Source organism: Nipponia nippon, unplaced genomic scaffold (assembly GCF_047370975.1).
Source record: "Nipponia nippon isolate SJK-2023a ecotype South Korea unplaced genomic scaffold, ASM4737097v1 scaffold_39, whole genome shotgun sequence".
Taxonomy (NCBI): Eukaryota; Metazoa; Chordata; class Aves; order Pelecaniformes; family Threskiornithidae; genus Nipponia; species Nipponia nippon.
In genome coordinates, this window is record NW_028262357.1 from 1,186,063 (window position 1) to 1,206,100 (window position 20,038).

Sequence of the window (20,038 nt, forward strand, 5' to 3'; positions counted from 1 at the left end):
AATCTTCACTGTCTGTAACAAGGTCAAGGAAACAATTAGGAGGAAGAGTAGAAGTTCATTGCTGAGGTCTTTTATCCCTTGATGATGTTTTTCTTTTCTCCCTCTCATTAGCCAAATGATAAATTTCTTGAGTGGCTCTTCTTAATTGGAATTTTCCTTCTTAATCCAGAAACACTGAAAAATAATACTAAAGCAGTGTCTGAATAAAGTCTGTAATTTTCTGACCTACTGTTTTTTTGTAACAGCTATTTCAGAAGGGTAGGGAAATTATAATTTATAATGGTGATAGGCAATAGCTCTTAATCAGCAGCACATTTGGCAGTGCCTTGGATGGGGATGGACTTTGCATTATCTTTTCTTACAGTCAATAGGACACCAGTTATGCTGACCCACTTACTCCCACCTGTGCTTGCAAACAACTGCGTCGTAGAAAGATACACGTATGCCACTGTCAGTGCACAAATGGGAGTTTTGCCGGTCTGCTTTTTCTGAACTGGTAGTAGGCTCCAAAATGGGCTGCTTTAAACCTTGCTGATTCTTCTGTTTTCACGCTTTGAAAGCTTTGGGCCAGATCATTAAAATCATAAGCAGTTAAATAAACCACACTTTTTCCAGCTACTTTTTCAAGAAACTAACCCTGGCATCGAGTATGAATATACTGTACGTAAAGAAGAAAGTCATGAGAATGAGATTGGAGAGCCGGAGTATTTTTGGCAGTATGGAGACTGGACAGCCTGCAGCGTTACCTGTGGAAGAGGTAATTCCTTACTTCCTTTTTCTGTTACTGTTTGTCTTCATTACTGGCAAATCTCATCTTTACTTTAAGTTATCCAGACAGCGTCCTCAAAGAGGTAACGTTCGTTAATCTGCATTTGGTGGGAAATCAGATCACATGGTTACAGTAATGTATTTTGGCTTTACAATAAAATGTTATTAAATCATTTAAGGCAAATAGGTTTCTATAACACCTGCCCTGAAATTCTCAACCTCTATGAACCAAAATGAAAAACCACAGTTTTCTTTTCCTCATAATTTGTTGTCAGTATTGTTCACAATAACCCTACCTCACAGCAATGCTAGTTTATGACATACTCGTTTCCCTACTGAGTCTTTCCAATATGTTAACTACAAAAAATATCCTTAATTTCTGTCCTGCCTTGATAAGCAGCAATGCTTTTTGTTCATTCCTCAGTAATTACTTTATTTAAATCAGTCTTGAGAACTTGTACGTCTTTGCAACTCTCAGTACAATGGCTTGGGAACAGCTGCAGTTATATTGTAGTTCTGTGCAGCATGTTAAACCAGACAAGCAGAATGACGACCATGAAGGAGGATCTAACAACAGGTCTAGAAGTTTGCCTTTGGTAACACAGAGAAAACGCCAGCAGGAAAACTTTCTTTAAAGTAGTTAACAGGTCAATGAGATGAAATTAATGCTTGCAGTAAACCAATGATAATGATAAGAAGACTGAAGGTTTCTTTACAGAAGGAAAGGTTTTTATCCATCCTCTGTGGGAATAATTTTTAAAAGATGAGAAAAAAGTTGTGTGTAAGGAAGTCTGCACTTGGGCAGGAGAGATTGCAGCCTTTCATCTGAATTAGTTCCTGAGTTTCACTGGACAGAAGAGCCCTGGAGATAGGATGGGAACCTTGTTCTTTGACCATCTGTATGAAAACTGTACAGAACAGTATAGGATCGATGCTACAGCCACTGGACAAACAACATAAAATAAACCTTTTCTCTTTCTAATGCTAGGGTACTGTCAGTGTTTTTTGATAATTATTGCTTCCTTTAACTACTTCCCAGAAGGAAAGAAAAAGACAAATGTTTTAACAAATCCAGTTGGGAGTCTAGAAGCAGTGATGATTACAGGAGTAACAATTTTTTAATCTTTCCTGTCGGGGAAGACACTGAAATAATGCATTTTCAGTGGTTTGAACAAAGGATATTGTATGGCCTTAAGTTCAGAAGATTAAAAGAAGAATTTTAGAAGAATAGTGTAAGTTACCCCATCCAAATAACATTCCTATATTATAAAAAATATTTTTATATATATAATGGACATATTATATAAATGTTCATACATCCATATATATGTTTGTGCAAATATTTGCATGGTTTGTTTTTTGGTTTGTGGGTTGTTGGTTTTTTTTTTTTGAGAAGAGTTTCTGAGCACAAAACACCATGTGCTTTCTGGTTAGCAGAAAAAAAAAACCAAAACATTTTCTTTAAATAGGTACCTGAAATAAGTGTTTTGCTTAATTGCATGCTGTATGTTTTAGTTCTGATACCTAGTTGTGAACGGTGTTTAATGTGACAATTGGCGTGATAACAAAAAGAGAGAGGAAAAAAGTGTTATCAGGCTGTTTATTTTGTTGGTTTGGTTTTTTTTACATCAGCTGCGCTATTCCCAGAACTGTTTCTCACTAAGTAAATTATAACCCTGTGTATTACCTTCTGGCTAAAGAACTGTGTGACTTGGCTTTGATTTCTAGCTGCCACATGGATTACTTAAACAGAGGACTGCAGGATATAGGGTTTTTTTCAGTTTTTATTTAATAAGTGGCTTGCCCTGTTTACTGTCTTTGGGGTCTTAATAAATATTTCTTGAGGTTATTGGCTCTTTCTTTGCATAAGTAGATACGATACGTTTCAGGCAAGATTGTGGACTTACTGACGTGAGTTTGCAGGGGAACGAAGAGGTGCATCGCAGTTCAAAAAGGGCACAGAAACCTTCCCAGTTCTCTGAATTCCTTCATGGACAGGAGAAAAGAAATTAATAGAGCCTTTCCTCTCTTTTCTGTTAGATACATACATTTATAAAAGTAACTGAACAAGTCTAAAGAAGGATGTAATCTGCTAATATATGATGCAGCCAGGGTATTTTCACGTACTCCCTGCCCAGAAAAAAGGGAAACCCTGGCACAGAGCTTCAGTGCATCACTTGAACCAGGGGAGCTCTGATATTACAGTCTGTCTGTGGCTTTCTGCAGGTACCTGATGTATAATGTGGTTGTGCTCTGGGCTGTCCGAATGTGGACCAGCTGTGCTGTTGTCATATTAGCTTGGCACTGAATCTGAGCTAGCTGGCCCTCCTAAGCACCACACTCGTGCAGTAATATAGCAGATTTATGCCCAGATGATCAGAGCACAAACACATCAGCAAAAATACCTGGAGCTTTGCTGCATAAAAAAGAGGGCATAGGAGCAGGGAGGGTGTATTTGGAAAATGTTAGCTCTCCACCATTGTGGAAATTTGAAAACTCTGAAGTCTTGCTACATTTAGGAGGGAATATGGGCATGGTAGTGATTGTTGACCTAGAACCATAAAGTCTCACACAGTTATGCATTATTGTGGTTTGATCCCTCTGAGTTCAGTTCAGGACCAGGAGGCTGAATAAAAGCAGAACTGAATGTTCCCAATGTTGCTGGATTAAGCAACACCCTTCCCTGAGTTCCACAGAACTTCATTCTGGCTTTGAATGATGAGATTGATTTTATCTGAACGTACGCTGTTTAGATTCAGAATTTATTGCTGTTGGCAGTAACAGACCTGTTGTGCCAAATTTCAGACATTAGAAGAGTTTTGAAAGGTTTGTAAGATAAAGTGCGTTGAAGTAGGCAAGATCATCTTCTACTATCGGTGTGCTGCATGACAAGTCTTACCGAAGACAAGCCTACAGTGGGGGTCAAGGAGATAAGAAAAGTTGCATTTATTTAGACTAAAGTTAGTAGTAAAATAACCTTCAAGGAATTTTGCAGTTATCATTTGGTAAATAATAAACCAATAATTTTTCAGGACAAAAGGGAGGGTCAAGAAAGGTGAACTATTGAACTAACTGTAACTAATTGCAACTGAGAAACAGAAGATGCAAATGTGCTTGTGTTTTCCTTCATTTCTTTCATGTGCCCTTGTCTTTTGTAGTCTCAAAGAGTGGGTCTGGCCAGTCTACAATAACACCACTTAACAGGGAAAAAATACTGTCTGAAAAATCAATGTTTCTTACAGCAAACATACCTAATACTGCATGCAGGGAAAAGGAGAACACATTGCAATACCTGATATCCATTTGCAATGTAGAAAATAGTTCAGTAATTTCATTGCAATCCGTTTCACTACAAACAAACACTGAAGGGGATAATTTGTAGCAAAAATTATAAGCTTGCTCTGTCCTTACTGCAGGGCAGTTTGACTGTCTGCCTGCCATTTGCTTTATGCAGAAAGAGTTGCTTTGCAGTCAGAATGTGTGCAGACTGGACAATGTCCTGCAAACTGATGCATCCTCTGGGCAAGAGCCTGTCCCTTCAGAGTGTACTGCCAAGACAGCATTTAAAGCCTTTAAGCTTTTGGATAGGAAGATTAATTTAAATGCCTCACTGAGTTTTTTTCTAGACCAACCACCCATTATTCTTTCTTTAAATAATGGTCAATTAGAAATTACAAGTGTAAATCTTTCATCCTTGTCTAAAGGTTTTAATCATGTTTCTTAGAACTAGCCTTGAGTGGCATTGAACGTAACAAGAAGCAAAGCGCATCACAGCTGCAACTAAGGGAGCATATTAGGCAACCGCAACAACTTACTTCTCCATAGATAACATCAGTAATTGGCAAATTTTCAAAGCTTTGCAAAAGAACTTAACTGTAAGATTTGTTTGGGGGTTAATTGGGACGTGCCCTCTAAATCCTTCACAACTGTTATCAGGGCTACTTTGCAAAACTACCTCCAGGTGTTCCTGAACTGAAATGTAGTACTAAACTTGTAGCATTGATTTCAGAAAACAAAGGTGCCTGTATTTTCCTTTTCTATTATGAGTCCAAGTTTTGTTAACACCAAGAATGTAAAGGTTGGCTCTTGTATTGTGTACGTAACTTGTGCATGCACCGAATATAATTTGTTCATTCAAATACCAAAGTGAACTCCTTGCAGAGTATCTGATTTGATGCACAGCTGTGACAATTACGTGTTCAAATTAGTTTTACAACTAATCTTCTTCTGTGTACAAATTTTGTATGTTTGCTTCTGGTCCTTCATTCCTTCATTTCTATTGTTCCCACCTTTAATTTTGCCCAAACTGAGGGCTATGCAGCCAACAGATTTCTAATCTCTGTTTCAAAAACCTTCCACACCCGAATGATTTTAGACTGCGAACTAAGTGAGAAATCAGGAGCTGGGTAGGTCAACCTCCCATCTAAAAAGTCCTGCATTAGGGATGAAGTGGCACAGAGAGGTAGAAGCAATCTCTGAGCAGATTTAGTGAAATTGAAGACCATTCTTTGATCTGACTGTTGTCATTCTTGATTTCTCTTTTTTTTTCTAGAAATATTTGTAGGGTTTTTTCCACAGACCAGAGACGGTACACTTCAGTGTAAAGAAACATGGGTGTGGGAAGGGCTACAGTGCAATCAGAGGTGAGCTGAAAGGAATGGGATGTTCCCACTCCAGAGGAAAAAACAAGATCTTTGCAGTGGGGTTATGACCCCAGAGACAACGTCCTGATGAATACAGCCAGCATCTTTGTGCATGCAAAACAGTTGTCAGCGTGGTCTAGTTAGCATTGGGGTCAGAGAGAAGTAAAAGAGGTGAAGGGAGAAAAACCACTACCCTCTCAGAGCCTATAGAAATAGCATTTAGGTTTCCAAGTTCACTGAGTTTTTAAGTATATTTAGAATTTTTAATCTGTGACTTAAATAGGATATTACACATATAAGTTATGTAACTGTGTAAACGTTTGGTAGGGCAGAGTCAGTGTGAGGTGACAAGTTTTCTACTTTTGCAGTGTTTTCTAGTTCAACTTGCTCAAGCTGAAAAAAACATCTGTGTTTCATTATGTCATATGTATAGCTACATATGTATGTGTGTATCAGTATAGGCATACAGGATTCCTTCCAACTTTGTAACTGAACTATACACAGTCATGATGAAAAAACTGTGCATTTATGGCTCCTTTAAATATATGTATCCATCCCAGAACTTTCCAGATTTTGAAACTACAGTGGGAGTTCACATAACTTTCAATATAAAAATTGTTTGTGTGAATAAATCAGTTTATTGATGCCAGCGATCAGCAAATGCTTTATGAGAATGTACAGCCTCAAAACAAAACTTTTGCAAAGGTTTATGGTGGTTTTAAAGTGAACTACAGCAGTTGAAATGACACTAAAAATTTATCAAAGCAGAAGTTCTTGTTTTATTTGCATTTGTAACAGCAACCTATCATGATTTTGAAAGGGACGGGAACGTATTTTTGTGAATTGCTTTGTTTACAACTAGCAGGAAGGTTGCTAACTCTTCCAGTCATATTTTTCATAGCATAAAACAAACTACTGCTCATTGGGAGTCCTGCACTGAACCAGAAAGCTTTCTGCTGCTTCAAGTCCCCTAGGGACAGGAGAGAGCCACGTCCAGCCACGCTGCAGAGTCATGCAGCTACTTCCACATCATGTACCCTGGAGCTTGAATGCCTCAGCGAAGAGTATTAATGGGAGCACAGGACTGCAGTCCCTTAATCCTCCTTTCTAGGTGAAACTAATCCTTGTTCTAGCAAATCAACCTTCATGTATGACTGGAGGAGACTCGGTCATCAAGTCCTGTGCTGTTGTCAGTAACTGTTTTATATGTCTCAGTCACCAAGTCTGAAAGTACTGTAAAAGCTATAGCATTTCCTCACAGTGTCACAGACCTGATGTCTTAAGGTGCTATAAAAATGAGATACAGGTTTCCGTCTGCTTCTATGGAATGACCCAAATATGCATAGAAAGTTTTTAGTTTCCTTGTGTTGTGGAGGCCTTTTTCAGTAATAGCTGACTATAACCTCCCCTTCACACATGCAGTCCATGCTCAGTTCTCCCACCAAAAGTAACCTCTGTTGCTAGCTTTGGAATTCCTAGTATTAGAGTTGGTATTCTGTTTTTTCTGTATTTATTTTTATAAGCAGATTGTTAAATTTTGGAGAGGAAAAATTTGAATGCTATGAAATTACTTAAAGCAAGATAACATAATGTTAGTATGAAATTTTAGGAAATATGTTTTAATTGCCATATATGGGGACATTGCTGTATAGACGAACATAAGTATATGTTGTATAGAGGAATATTTTCCTATTTCCCAAGTATTATTATCTATGGATTACTGTTCTTATCTTCCTGATAGTTTCCCATGCTGGTTATTAGGAGGTGTGAGGCAAGGAAAAGCTTGATTCCTAAACATTCTGCAAAATAGCCTAACATTTATCCCTGACACCATAGTAACAGTGCTGTTAGGCCCTTTGTGTCCCAGAAGAAAAAAAGTCATGGAGGTACAGTGACCTACCGTCTGCGTATTAACTGCTGTGAATTAATAGCACAGTTAATTTAACGAGAGTTAATAAACAAGGTTTCTTCAGTCTTTCTAGTCCTTGGGATTTGTTTGGGCCTAATGCCACGACTTTAATTCCTCTGTATCAGTCTAGCTACAACCTTTCAAACTGTAATATTGCAATACTTTTTTTACACTGGGTTTGCAGCACAGGACCTACCTCAAATTATTGCAAAACTGTGTGGAAGGCAGGCCCCTGGAAACCGTCTTTAGATTCGCACTAGGGTAATGCAGTATTTTGGTTCGTGTTTCTTTCTGTTAAATGCGTGGGAGTTTTTGTAAGTGGAAATAACCTAGATTGTATGTATGGGATGTCTCTTTGTCTCTCATCATTACTGTGCTTTGCCTCTTGTGATGAGTGCTGTGTATTAGTTATTTAGAACCAGAAGATTTTCTCCCTCGTATTATGGCATCATGATTTTCGGTCAAGATTTGTACCAAGGCTTCTTGAAAGTGGAATTCAGCATTAAGTCACAGGGTTATAGTTTTGCTTATACGCTCCAGTTTGTATTCTGCTTAAACAGCCTTCCCAGAAATACAAAGAAAAGATCAGGAAAAATGACCTTGCTGTGAATAGCCTGATGCTACTGAGTTGCCTCTTATCTGTGAGTAATCCAAGAACCATCCATAGCCCTTTAAACCTGCTTGAGGGCCTGCAGGAGCCCTTTCTGAGGCTGACAACTAAATTGAGGTTAAGGAAAGTGCTTTCTCATGTGTTGCTTGAGCTATCTGATGCAAAAGAGCTCTGCTTAACACCTTTTCAGCTTGATTAAAGGATGCTCATACCTGACTTAGCCCAGACCTTCAGCAGAACTGACTTTCACAGCTGTTACTGTATTCTGGGATGTGGAGTACGACCAGTGTGTACTCCCCATGCTAGAGGATTTCTACACCTCATTCCCAGCCTACATGGATTACCGATAAATTTTTTTATGTCTTTCTCACGCAGGGGTGCGGCGCCAGATTGCCCAGTGCATGCGGAAGGGAAGCGGAGCGATCAAAAACTCCTTCTGCGACCCAGCAACACAGCCAAATGGGCGACAAAAGAAATGCTACGAAAAGGACTGTCCACCCAGGTAACGGATACTGGGAGGGCTCTGGTAATGCTAAATAGCAGCCTTATCCAAAGGAAAATGTTGGTTCTAATACCAGATTAGTGTGGCATCTAAGGCCTGCCACAGTGAGAGCTCCCAAGCATTTCAGAGCAAGGTGGCAGAAACACAGTAATGGACAGATTAGGAGTGGGCTGCTCTAAAAAGTTTCCAGTGCAAGTTACTGAGCAGTCTGTGCTGGGAATGGCAGAAATTGCTCTCATCTGTATAGATACTCTTTTCGTTCAGTTTAGGTGCAGGCGTGCCTGAAAACCATACAAATTCTTTTTTATCTTAAAAATCCTATTCTTGTCTTAGCTCGAGTGATAATGTATTACTGTGCGTTCCAAAAAGTAACTTGCAGAGAGTTTTTTTTAAGCCTTTTGGTGCTGTTTTTCACTGTTTTTTGATACTCCTTTGTCCTTTTTGTGAGAGAGGATGAGTGGAAATGCCCACTTCTGTAACTGTAATTAATTATTATACCTTCTTTATAACACTTACTATTCATCATCTTTCTGTGATGTCCCTTCTTACTTTTTCCTTTCAGTGAAGTGCAGCTTTCTTCATTCTGTGATCACATGGGAATAATTTTTTCCATTCCCATAACATGATTTTAATTCATCTTCATCTCTGTTTTTTCTGTTCTACCATTTTAGCAAGTAGGGTAAGGAAGACTAACCACAGCAAATATTCCAGGTGACAGAGCAGAACTGTGGGCTTGTAAAATAGGCACAGATTTGCTGGAAGGGATCAATATTGGTTTTAGTTTCATGCTTTAGGTACTGGAACATCTTGCTTTTGTCTTTCATTGTCTTCGGGAATTGTTTATCATGCTGTTCACAGTGGTATACCAGTCTTTCCCTAGTAATTGTAATTAAATCAGAAACAAATCGAAGTCATTACAATGATTCTCTTAAAGTGTATGGTGTTACATTTTCCAGCAGTGAATTTCATGAAGCTTTAATGTCAAAAACTCTGCATGGCTGTTCGTTTTATTAGTTGTTTCCAAGTATCTTCACAACAGTATATGATGCCTCCTCTGGGAATTACATCTTTGCGCTTGCAGCCTCTATAAATGACTGTTAAAAGCATAAACTACCAGCATTTCATAATTCTTTGTAGATTGCTAGGAAATCACTGACAGTAGATCAAACTTATTAACTAGTTGACTAGTTAAGAGCTGAGGCTACCCACATATGTTGGGGTGGTTTTTATTTATAGCACATATAAACTGTGCCATTTATTCCAAAATTCCAAATGAGCTCAATTTATCCCATTTGTTCTAAGTGACTGCATTATTCAGACCTGCTCTTGAAAGTGAGGGAGCAGAATTTGTCCCTTGTTGGGCAGATTGTAGAATTATGTGATAGATAAACCAAGGTCTTTCTGCAGGCCAGGCAGAAAAGCTCTCATATGCTGCCAGCCTGAGTGATACTTTCTCAAGCTCATTCTGCACTGCAGAGGGAAGCGCTAGTTATCCTTCTGAGGACAGCAAAATACTGATAAAATGCAGTGCAGGAAACCCCTACGTATTTAGTTCTAGAGTCACGTTGTGTATTTATTTTTCTTTTAATAACAGAAGAGTGACTGTAGTAGTTTGACCAAGGGTCTAAGTCTCTGTTCTGGCTTCCAGCAGGGCCTACATGCCTAAGGAAAAGACAAGGCAAGCATAAATTACATCTCTTCCTAATACTCTTCCAGCTCCCGACTGGTTTTAATTCAAGATGCCTCTGGCATTTACAGAGGCTTTTATGGCTTGTCTAATCAGTAACCTCCAATGGATATCTCTTCTGAGTACTTGTCCAGTCTCCCTCTGCAACCTTCTAAAACTTCTATCATATACAACTTCCTCTGCAAGAAGTGCCACAGCTTTAATGCCTACTGTGTAAAGCACCACCTCATTTTAATTATTTTGACCCTTGCTCTCACTAGCTTCTGTTGGTGGCCCCGAGTTCTTCTGTTGGAAGAGATGGCAGTGAACAATGAATTCCTATCCACCCTTTCCAAGCCCTTCATTTTGTAGATCTGGTCTGTTCCAGGCTCTAGTCCCAGCATGAAATTTAGTTGGTATTTACTTTCCATGCATATGTGTCACCTCTAATCCGGACAGATGGTTACACATCTCCATCTGAAATGCAAGCCAGCACTTAGTGCAGGTTGGTGGTTTGTTTGTTTGTTCTAAAGAAAATCTCAGTGTTGGAGGAAGGTGTGACTGTCTGATACGGCATGGTACAGGATAACTGAGAGTTCATGTGAAGCTGCTGAAGACCAAGTGCTCTGTAGAGAGGTGGCTAAATTCTGTGCTAGAGTTGAGGACAGTGCTGTTAAACACAACACTGCAGGGGACCTTTGGTTAGTGCTGCAGCCACAGGACTCAAACTGTTAGATGATCTCCCACTTCCCAACAGTGAACCAGTTCCTTTATAGGAACATCCTGTCCAGAACAAGAAGGATGTTCTCTTGCATAACCCTCCATCCTATGATCTGCTAAATCCCACTGATGGAAAACATGCTACCATGAAACTAGCTACTAGACCACTAAATCAGAGTTAGATAATTTATCAAACGGCAGCTATAGGCAAAGACTAACATTACTATAGTGTTTGTGACTTTCACAAACCAGATCTTATCCCATTAATCTGTTTCAGGAAGTTAATTATAAACCATTTAAACAACAGGGTTCTGAGAAGTCTGAGTCTTAACATTCTTGTTTGTTAGCTGATTTGGTCTACCGTTATTTTTCCCACACTTTCTACTAAAAGAATCTGGAGCAAAACAAATAAAATTTTAAAATGTTGCAATACATGTATGCCACATGTTGACTCAGAACAAAATAAAGATGGCTGAACAGCTGAGAGTTAAAATGTTGTACAACCACTCATGTAAAACTTGAGTGGTATTGCTTAGCAGGAGTGCAATGAGACTGTAGCATAAATGCATGCTTTTTTCCATGTTATGCTATGGAATATGGTTTCCAGTTATATGTTTCTTTGGTAGGCAGGTATTTAGCTCCATAGGTGTTAATCATAAAAATCAATAGATACTACTTGAAGAACTTGGGGGTGTTGGTTGACAGCTGCCTGAACATGAGCCAGCAGTGTGCTCAGGTGGCCAGGAAGGCCAATGGCATACTGGCCTGTATCAAGAATAGTGCGGCCAGCAGGACGAGGTAGGTGATGGTGCCCCTGTACTCGGCACTGGTGAGGCCGCACATCGAGTACTGTGTTCAGTTTTGGGCCCCGCACTCCAAGAAGGACATCGAGGTGCTGGAGCGTATCCAGAGAAGGGCAACGAAGCTGGTGAAGGGTCTGGAGCGCAAGTCTTATGAGGAGCGGCTGAGGGAACTGGGGTTGTTGAGCCTGGAGAAGAGGAGGCTGAGGGGAGACCTTATTGCTCTCTACGACTACCTGAAAGGAGGTTGTAGCGAGGTGGGGGTCGGTCTCTTCTCCCTAGTAACGAGTGATAGGATGAGAGGAAATGGCCTCAAGCTGCACCAGGGGAGGTTTAGGTTGGATATTAGGGAAAAACTTCTTCACCGAGAGGGTGGTCAAGCATTGGAACAGGTTGCCCAGGGAAGAGGTTGAGTCTTCATCCCTGGAGGTATTTAAAGAACGGATAGATATGGTGCTTGAAGACATGGTATAGATGGACTTGGCAGTGCTAGGTTAATGGTTGGACTCGATGATCTTAAGGGTCTTTTCCAACCTTGACGATTCTATGATTCTATGAAAAAGAGTGAGATTTTAACTGCTTACAGTGTTGTGAATAAAAGTTTTGCTCTCCCCTGTAAAGAAAATTGCCTGGAGCCTTTTCAACCTGACTACCCACTTGATCAGAGTAACCATAAATACATTATTTCACAAGCACTTGGGATCTCCTGCTTTTTATCTGCTGTTACTGTATTGTCCTGCTTCCAGACTGCTTAGTAGACTCCAAGAGCATAATAAGAATAGGAAATCTTGTTTCTCTTATAATACACAGAGTGAAAATCAGTGCCCTGTTGGTATCTGCTGTGCCTGATGCTATCCAAATACATAGTAAAAGAAGACAGTCTTTCTTTAGGTGTGACACGATATGGTGGGAGGGAATGTTCAGCCCTGTAGGCATGATTATAGCAAACTTTGGTTCCAAAATCCTGTGCTACTACTTTTTCAACAGGATCCACACCTCATTCAGCACACATCATCTAGGTATAGGTGAGGATTGTGTAATGGCCAAGGCTGTTGGGCCCCGCCTTAATTGTTACAGACCTTGGAAACTCATAGGTCTCACTTAAGGCAGCTGAATGCCACCTGAGAGAATCAGATTTTCTGTCTACTTCTGTCCCAGGCTGGATTACAGAAGAGCTGAGCACTCACAGCTGCAGCTGAAAACTGAGCTTATGCTTTCACCATACAGACTGCTCTCTAGTTTGACATCCTCAGGAAAATTTGTGCTCACACAAATTAATTACCCAAATCATGCATGTTGCTTGTTTGTTTGTTGGTTACCACAATCCTTCCATGCCTGCCTGTGGAGATAAGACAGTCCTGTCACTTTGCAGGGACCAGGTGATGCATTAATCTTTAAGAACTACTCGGTTGCTGTAGTGGTAAATGCCATCAGAAACCAGAGGTAGGTTACAAGTGTTGGATGGCAACTCCCATCAGGCTTCAGTTTCCGCCAACTTGTCCCAGTCTCTCACCACAATCAGCACAGCTGCCTGTCACTCAGGTGCTGCTCCCTTCCGTGTGGTCCAGGACCTGCTTTGGGGCATCCTGTACCAGAACAGACAAATGGATGGTAGATGTTCTTCCATCCTTGCTTTGCCTTTCTTCCCCTTCTGCTGGGATGCCCCAGTTCAGAAGTCCTCAGTGTGGACCATGAAGAGACAAGAGTCCATGTGCTTCCATGTTAAGTTTCTCATGCTTGAGCGCTTAAGGCACATGCATGTACCCTAGAATGGAAATAGGAAAATGCATCATCAAAAACTCCAGTTATTGATAAGAATAAACTTCCGGTTACAGCAAGTTTTTTGAAGTATGTGTGGTAATCACGGTGACGGACAATTAACTGTTTGGCTCGCCAGTACCATCTGTTACCTGCACTGAAGAAGGAAGAACTCTACAGAAAAAGTTACATGACTAAATGTAATTTAAGATTGACCATGAAGGTGCAATGGGATAAAATCTTAATTCTGGAATTTCCTAACTTTGGGGCACCTTACTTTCTTCCATGACTTTTTAAAAATGTTTTGCATGCAATAGTTAATCACGCACCATTGCTGGTGATCAAGGTAGGTTCTGTAGTAGGCTCTGATAATTTATTGCTAGGAGTTTGGTATTTAAACCTGCAAACTGCTGAACCCTCACTAAGAGCCATTTGAAAATGGTGAGAGATGAGGTGTCAGCTTAGCATGTCTGTAGCTTGAAATATGTGATCTGGTACCATTAAAATTAATAGGGCAATTCACATGCTTCAAGTTGCATTTGTGCTAAACTGTCAGCAATTTACAAGATACTAAAGATGATAAAATTGGAAAGAAGATGCAAGACATGAAAACAACCCTGAAATGGCTTGATTCGGGTTGCAATAATATATTTTTCTCTTTTTTATTGCTGCATTCCACTCACTTTTTCTCTTTAACCACTTGTTAGTTTTCCTTTGTTGTTTTCAGAAGCTTGGAAGAGCAAGAAACAATCCAAAGAAAGGCAGGAGAAGGAGAAAAATAACTTGTTCTTTTATTACAGCAATGTCCAGAGGCCTCACACAGGGTTGTGGTGGCAATAGATTGCATTCTAGAGCATGTAGCAGAACAGTCTGTGCCCTAAAGTGCTTCTAGGGTAATTTAAAAGGAAATCACAGAATGCTTTGGGATGGAAGGGACCTTTAAAGGCCATCTAGTCCAACCCCCTGCAATAGGCAGGGACATCTTCAACTGAATCAAGTTGTGGTATATATATATATAACTAAAGAGAAGGAAGGTAGGTGTAGATACCCCAGAGAAGACCAGATGGTTGCACAAATGAGCTGTGTGCATAGCTTGATTGCTCTGAGTCCTTTTTTTTTTTAACATGATCAGGAATACATATTAGTGCCTTCCACATCAGTGACAGCTCATTTGCAACTGGAGAACGAATTAATCAGGAAACAGAGAAGGAACATGGAAACTACAGAGGAAAGGGGAGAGGGAGTGTCAGAAATCTGACAGATTGTCTGAAGAAGCCAGAAATGCAGTAAGATGGGAGACAAAGCAAGGAGCAAAAACTGTTATAAAATTGGATGTTGAACTTTGATGTGTTTATCAAAATGGGATTATTTTCCTCTAAGTTCATTGACCTTAAAAGGAAAAAAATACAATGGAATGGTTGTAAGCCAAAACCAATTTTTTTCACCTTTCTATCTAGAAAGGTGTTTTCTAAATATATCCTGGTTTTGTTTTCAGCATAAGGCTGAAAACATAAGGCTGCTTCAAAACTCAGGAACAAGTAACATTGCCTAGAAGCTCTTGTGGCTTAGAGTTCACAGCTGGACCAGATTTTTTATTCAGCAGCTTGGAGCTATGTTCTTGCCTAGGGCACTCTAAACTGGAAGGAAAAAGAGTATTTTTTTTTTTTTTTAAAGTATAAAGGTACATCTTTAGGCAAGTATCACAGTTGATGCCAATGCTTCTCAAATAGTAGAAACCCAGAAGTTTTTGCCCTCCTTTCTTATCATGGAAGGTAAGTATGCAGATGCAGATATTTGATCCACTCTGGGTCAGCATGAGAAGAAATAGGTGGATGAAGCTGGAGAAAGGCTAAGCTAAACCAAATATAAAGGGGATGGCTCTTGTTGGTAAGGTGTTTTGCATTGGAAAATACTGCAGTAGAGGAAACATTTCTCTTTCATTCAGTGGAACATTGCATAGCACACTACAGAAGACCATGTTTAATCAGGAGAGAGACACATAAGGGTTCCTCCTTTATTTCATGAAGGAACAAAGTACAGAAAAGTCCAGCCTAGTGCAGACCCAGAGACTAGGCTCAGAGGTGCAGCACTGCAGGGCACTGATCCCACGTGGGTGCACGCAGCATAGCTCTGACTAGCCTAGTTTTTGGGGTGGTGTGCCTTGCTGCTGCTTCTTCTGGAGGTAATGCAGGGCCAGTTTGAGCACTTCTGCAGTACTGGCTGCATAGATGTGTGTGAGGGGACCTCCACCTCTGTGCTGTCATTACAGACTCCCCGGTGATTGTCATTTGTTAACACTTTCTGTACTGAGGTAGCAATAAGCAGATAAACAATAGGGTAAATAGATGACTAAACTTGCTAGCAGTTCCTCCAATTTAGATTTGAAAGACCGTCTACTCAGTGAATTCTTACACTTTGTAGAAACATAATACTCAGTTCCTACTGCTGTCTGGGAATAAGCATCTTTCAGTGACTGGCAGGTACAAGAGCACAGGGCAGATGGGAAAGCTTGAGTAATCTGGACTTAATATGAAAAGCATAGGTCTGAACCATTAATTTAAATTACTGTTTCTTTTCCTTGTAGTCTCTGAACTTTTCCTTAATGTCCCTGTGAGGGTTTGTTTTCTGATGGTTCTTTACCCCCCTGGTTTTCAGATGGTGGGCAGGAGAATGGCAGAAATGTTCAACCACGTGTGGCCCAACAGGCCAGAAGAAGCGAACTGTTCTTTGCATCCAGACAGTGGGATCTGATGAGCAGGCGCTGGCCGTCACAGAGTGCCAGCACCTGCTTAAACCGAAGACCCATCTGTCATGCAACAGAGATGTCTTGTGCCCATCTGACTGGACAGTGAGCAACTGGACTGAGGTAAATTCATGTCAACTGTGATATGGAACTTTTTTTTTCCAAATGACCTATTATAGGCAGCAGAGAGGACCAATGACCTGCTTTTTGCCTTTTTTTTTTTAATTTTTTTTTGTTAACATGTCTTCACAAATCCTTTGTGCTAAAGACCTCAGCAAATGTTGTGTGTTAACTGTTTCTAGGGGTTTGGTTTGCTGAGCTTTTGGGCGGTAGAACAGAGCATGCTTGTGTGCTAAAAATCTGTGTAATACTCATTACTGCTGTGGAGCAGATGGGGGGAGGTTCTGTGTCATGTCTTGAGGCCTACAAAGAAGCATTTTTACATTCTTTACATTCATATCTCTTGCATTCATAACTCTGCTGTTTTTGCCACAGCATGCAAGCTTTTTACTTCTAGTATTAATCTGAAGCCATAACAAACACTCGAATACCTGTGTATCATTCAAGAGTTAATTAAATATTGTGCAGTCATTTCACTGGCAGCTGATGAATTGCAGAATGTGAGGTCATCAAAACAATGACTGCAGTATACTAAATTTGTTTAAATATACTGCAACATATTTGTGATGTTTGTTAGTATTAGTAGGGAGCACTCATTTGATGTGCTTTGTCATAGGTTTTAATCCATGGAAGGACCTCACACTTCTTAGCTTTCTTTAGATTAGGATGCTGGTATCTACAGGTGTTTCACAACTTCACTTTCAATTGAAGTCAAGGAGAGTTCAGGGCCCCCAACATGTGGAGCAGTCTGTTTCTCCATGAAAACTAAAAATGCACTAAGATATTTCTTCTGGAGTGGGGAGAAGTAGGTTTTGAGTCATGTGAAATTTAAAATTTATTTTATTCTGATTCTGTTGTAGTACGACTTATTCATGGTTCACCTCACAAATAGGCAGTTTAGCTATCAGTGTAGCTGACAATCATGACAACAAATGGACAACAAATATTTTCCTTTTCAAGTGTCAATAAAAATGTTTACTAAGTTTTTCAAAACTACAAGACCAATGATCTGGATGCAGGATCTTGCTAATGCACCATTAGCAAGTTTGCTGATGATACCAAACTGGGAGGTGCTGTTGACACTCTTGAGGGACAGGAGGCCTTGCAGAGGGATCCAGATAGATTGGAGCATGGGGCAATCATTAATGGTATGAAGTTTAACAAGAACAAACTCCGGATTCTGTGCCTGGGATAGAGTGACTCAAGTATAAACTGGGAGAGGAGTGGCTGGAGAGCAGCACTGCAGAAAGGGATCTGGGGGTGCTGGTGGGCAGCAGGCTCACTGTGAGTCAGCAGTGAGGGGTGCACCAAGCACAGCACGGCCGGCCGGTCAAAAGAGGGGATCGTCCCGCTGTATTCAGCGTTGGTGCAGCCTCACCTTGGGCACTGTGCGCAGCTCTGGGCCCTGCCATTTACGAAGGATGTGAAGATCCTTGAATGCCTCCAGAGGAGGGCAACAAAGCTGGTGCAAGGGCTGGAGGGCATGTCCTGTGAGGAGCGGCTGAGGGCTCTGGGCTTGTCTGGTTTGGAGAAAAGGAGGCCGAGGGGCGACCCCATTGCTCTCTGCAGGTTCCTGAGGAGGGGATGGGCAGAGGGAGGTGCTGAGCTCTTCTCCCTGGCATCCAGTGACCGGATGCGTGGGAATGGTTCAAAGCTGCACCAGGGGAGGTTTTGACTGCTACTTTAGGAAGCATTTCTTTATGGAGAGGGTGGTCAAACCCTGGAACAGGCTTCCTAGAGAGGTGGTCCATGCCCCAAGCCTGTCAGTGTTTAAGAGGCATTTGGACAATGCCCTTAATAACACGCTTTAACTTTTGGTCAGCCCTGAACTGGTCAGGCAGTTGGAGTAGCTGTTGTAGGTTCAGTTGTAGGTCCCTTCCAACTGAAAATATTCTATTCTATTCCCTTTTTGAAAACTCCTCTCCCTTCTTTCTCCTCTTTTTATTTTTACCAAATTCACTATTCTGTTTGAGAGTAGATTCAGATAATGCACTAATAGAATTTTGTGACAGTATTAATTCCATTTATGCTGCTCACAAACCGTCATCACTGAATGTTCATTCTTTTGTGAATTGAGTAGCCACCATGTTTTAACTGCCTGCGAAAAAATAGACTGGGATTACATGGCTAGCAGTACGATTATATAGAAATAGCATGCTGTTACAGAATACAGCTGGTGCTTGTGTGTTGTTGGATTGTATTTGGAAGTTACTGACAAAAATAAATTTCTACAGCTGTAGAAATTGGGGAGGGTGCATAGGACAGGTTATTTCCCCTGCACAAATGACAGGATTGTCAAGAGACTTGTAACTGCAGAATGTTCTTTACTAGTGAATGTAAGGGGAGAGATTTTACACAGGCAAAACTTCCTTTTGCTCTGAACTTATCTGGCTGTTAGAAAATCAGTCTGTGTCTTATAAACTGAATGTACTTCATTATGCAGATAATGAGGATAGAGTGTTTTAGCTGTTCTGAAATCTCTTTTTAGTATATGGCTGTAATAATCTAAAGCAGGGATTTTCAAAGCTAATTCTGGAAGACAGCCATTACCCTCAAAAGCTAATGAGGTTGGATGTTCCCTTTAACTCACATGAATGCTAATCTAAATCATCCAAGTGGCAAAGTCTGACAAAAAAAGTGTGTAGTATTTCTGTGTAAGCAACAACATAGTGGTAGTAGTTGTTATCTTCCTCAATAAGCAAAAACCTTTACTGAATAACTTCAGAGGTCAAATTGCAGCTGATGTAAACTTGCATAGCTCTGAGTACTTTAAATGTGCTATACAGCTGGAAGTGCAAGGAGGACAGACAGAATAGCTAATGACCTTAACTACTCTGACGTTACTCTACTTTCCTCCCTGCTCCTGTTGCTGCAGACCTGATGGTATTTTACAGGTGTTAACAATAGAGAGAGGCCCAATGACACAAGGTCACTGGTGTTTCTACTGCCCTGTGACCTAGACTAACTCTAAAAAGGGTTAGATGTTGCAGGGGTTTTAAAGTGCGGGCAATAGGAGTGTTCATTGGTTCATGTTGAACACCTGGTTTAAGCCAGCTGAATTAGGTCAGGCTCCCTCTCATCCTAGGAAGACTTCTTCCAGTAGATTGTATGCAACATCTCCATCCATACCCAACCAGTCATCCAGCCTTAGTACCTCAAACCAGAGAACTGTGTTGAAATTTCAGAAAGTCCTCAGTGGAGGGACAGCTGCTGAACGCATGGCTGTGCCTGCAGGGCTGAGTATGAGAAACATCACAGAAAAAAACTGAGTCTCCTTAGATTCCAACACCCTTTGTACACAACAGTGCTTCCTTTTAAATAGAAGCCAGATAGGTTAATTACTTTCACTAGTCTGTAATTTAGGAGAGACATACTAGCAGCCCTGGCAGCATGTGGTGGTTGCACTAAGACTGAATGAAAAATCCATTTCATAAAGTCAACAAGGATCTGTAAGCTGCATGGATGATCGTAGCAGGTTTGTGGCACTGTGAGTAGCCAGCACAGAGCCAGTCAGGTATGTTTTTAACGACAGGTCTCTAGTCTGGTTTTTATAACCCTGGTGGAAAAGGTATTAGCAAAACAACTTTTGTGATTCACTGAAGAAATAAAATTCTAGCACATTACTTTCATATTTTGTCTTTATCATGTAGTCTTTTTTCCCACTGCTGTTTCCCCAAGGTGACATTTACTGTTCTAAAAACTTAGAAAGAGCTCCATGATAGCAGAACATCACTAGAATGAAGGACTTGTTCCTCAGGAAAAGCGTTGTTACTGGTTATTTCTCACGATGCTTCTTTAT

General features: G+C 40.5%; 1 protein-coding gene across 2 annotated transcripts in view; it reads left to right on the forward strand.

Annotated features, from left to right (window-relative positions):
- ADAMTS12 (ADAM metallopeptidase with thrombospondin type 1 motif 12) overlaps positions 1 to 20,038 on the forward strand; it is a 172,442-nt gene that overhangs the window by 133,232 nt on the left and 19,172 nt on the right. For both annotated transcript variants that reach the window (XM_087773260.1, XM_087773261.1), the window contains exons 16-18: positions 616 to 757; positions 8,306 to 8,432; positions 16,032 to 16,242. In XM_087773260.1, the coding sequence (XP_087629386.1) occupies positions 616 to 757; positions 8,306 to 8,432; positions 16,032 to 16,242 (480 nt within the window). The remainder of the gene's footprint in view (positions 1 to 615; positions 758 to 8,305; positions 8,433 to 16,031; positions 16,243 to 20,038) is intronic.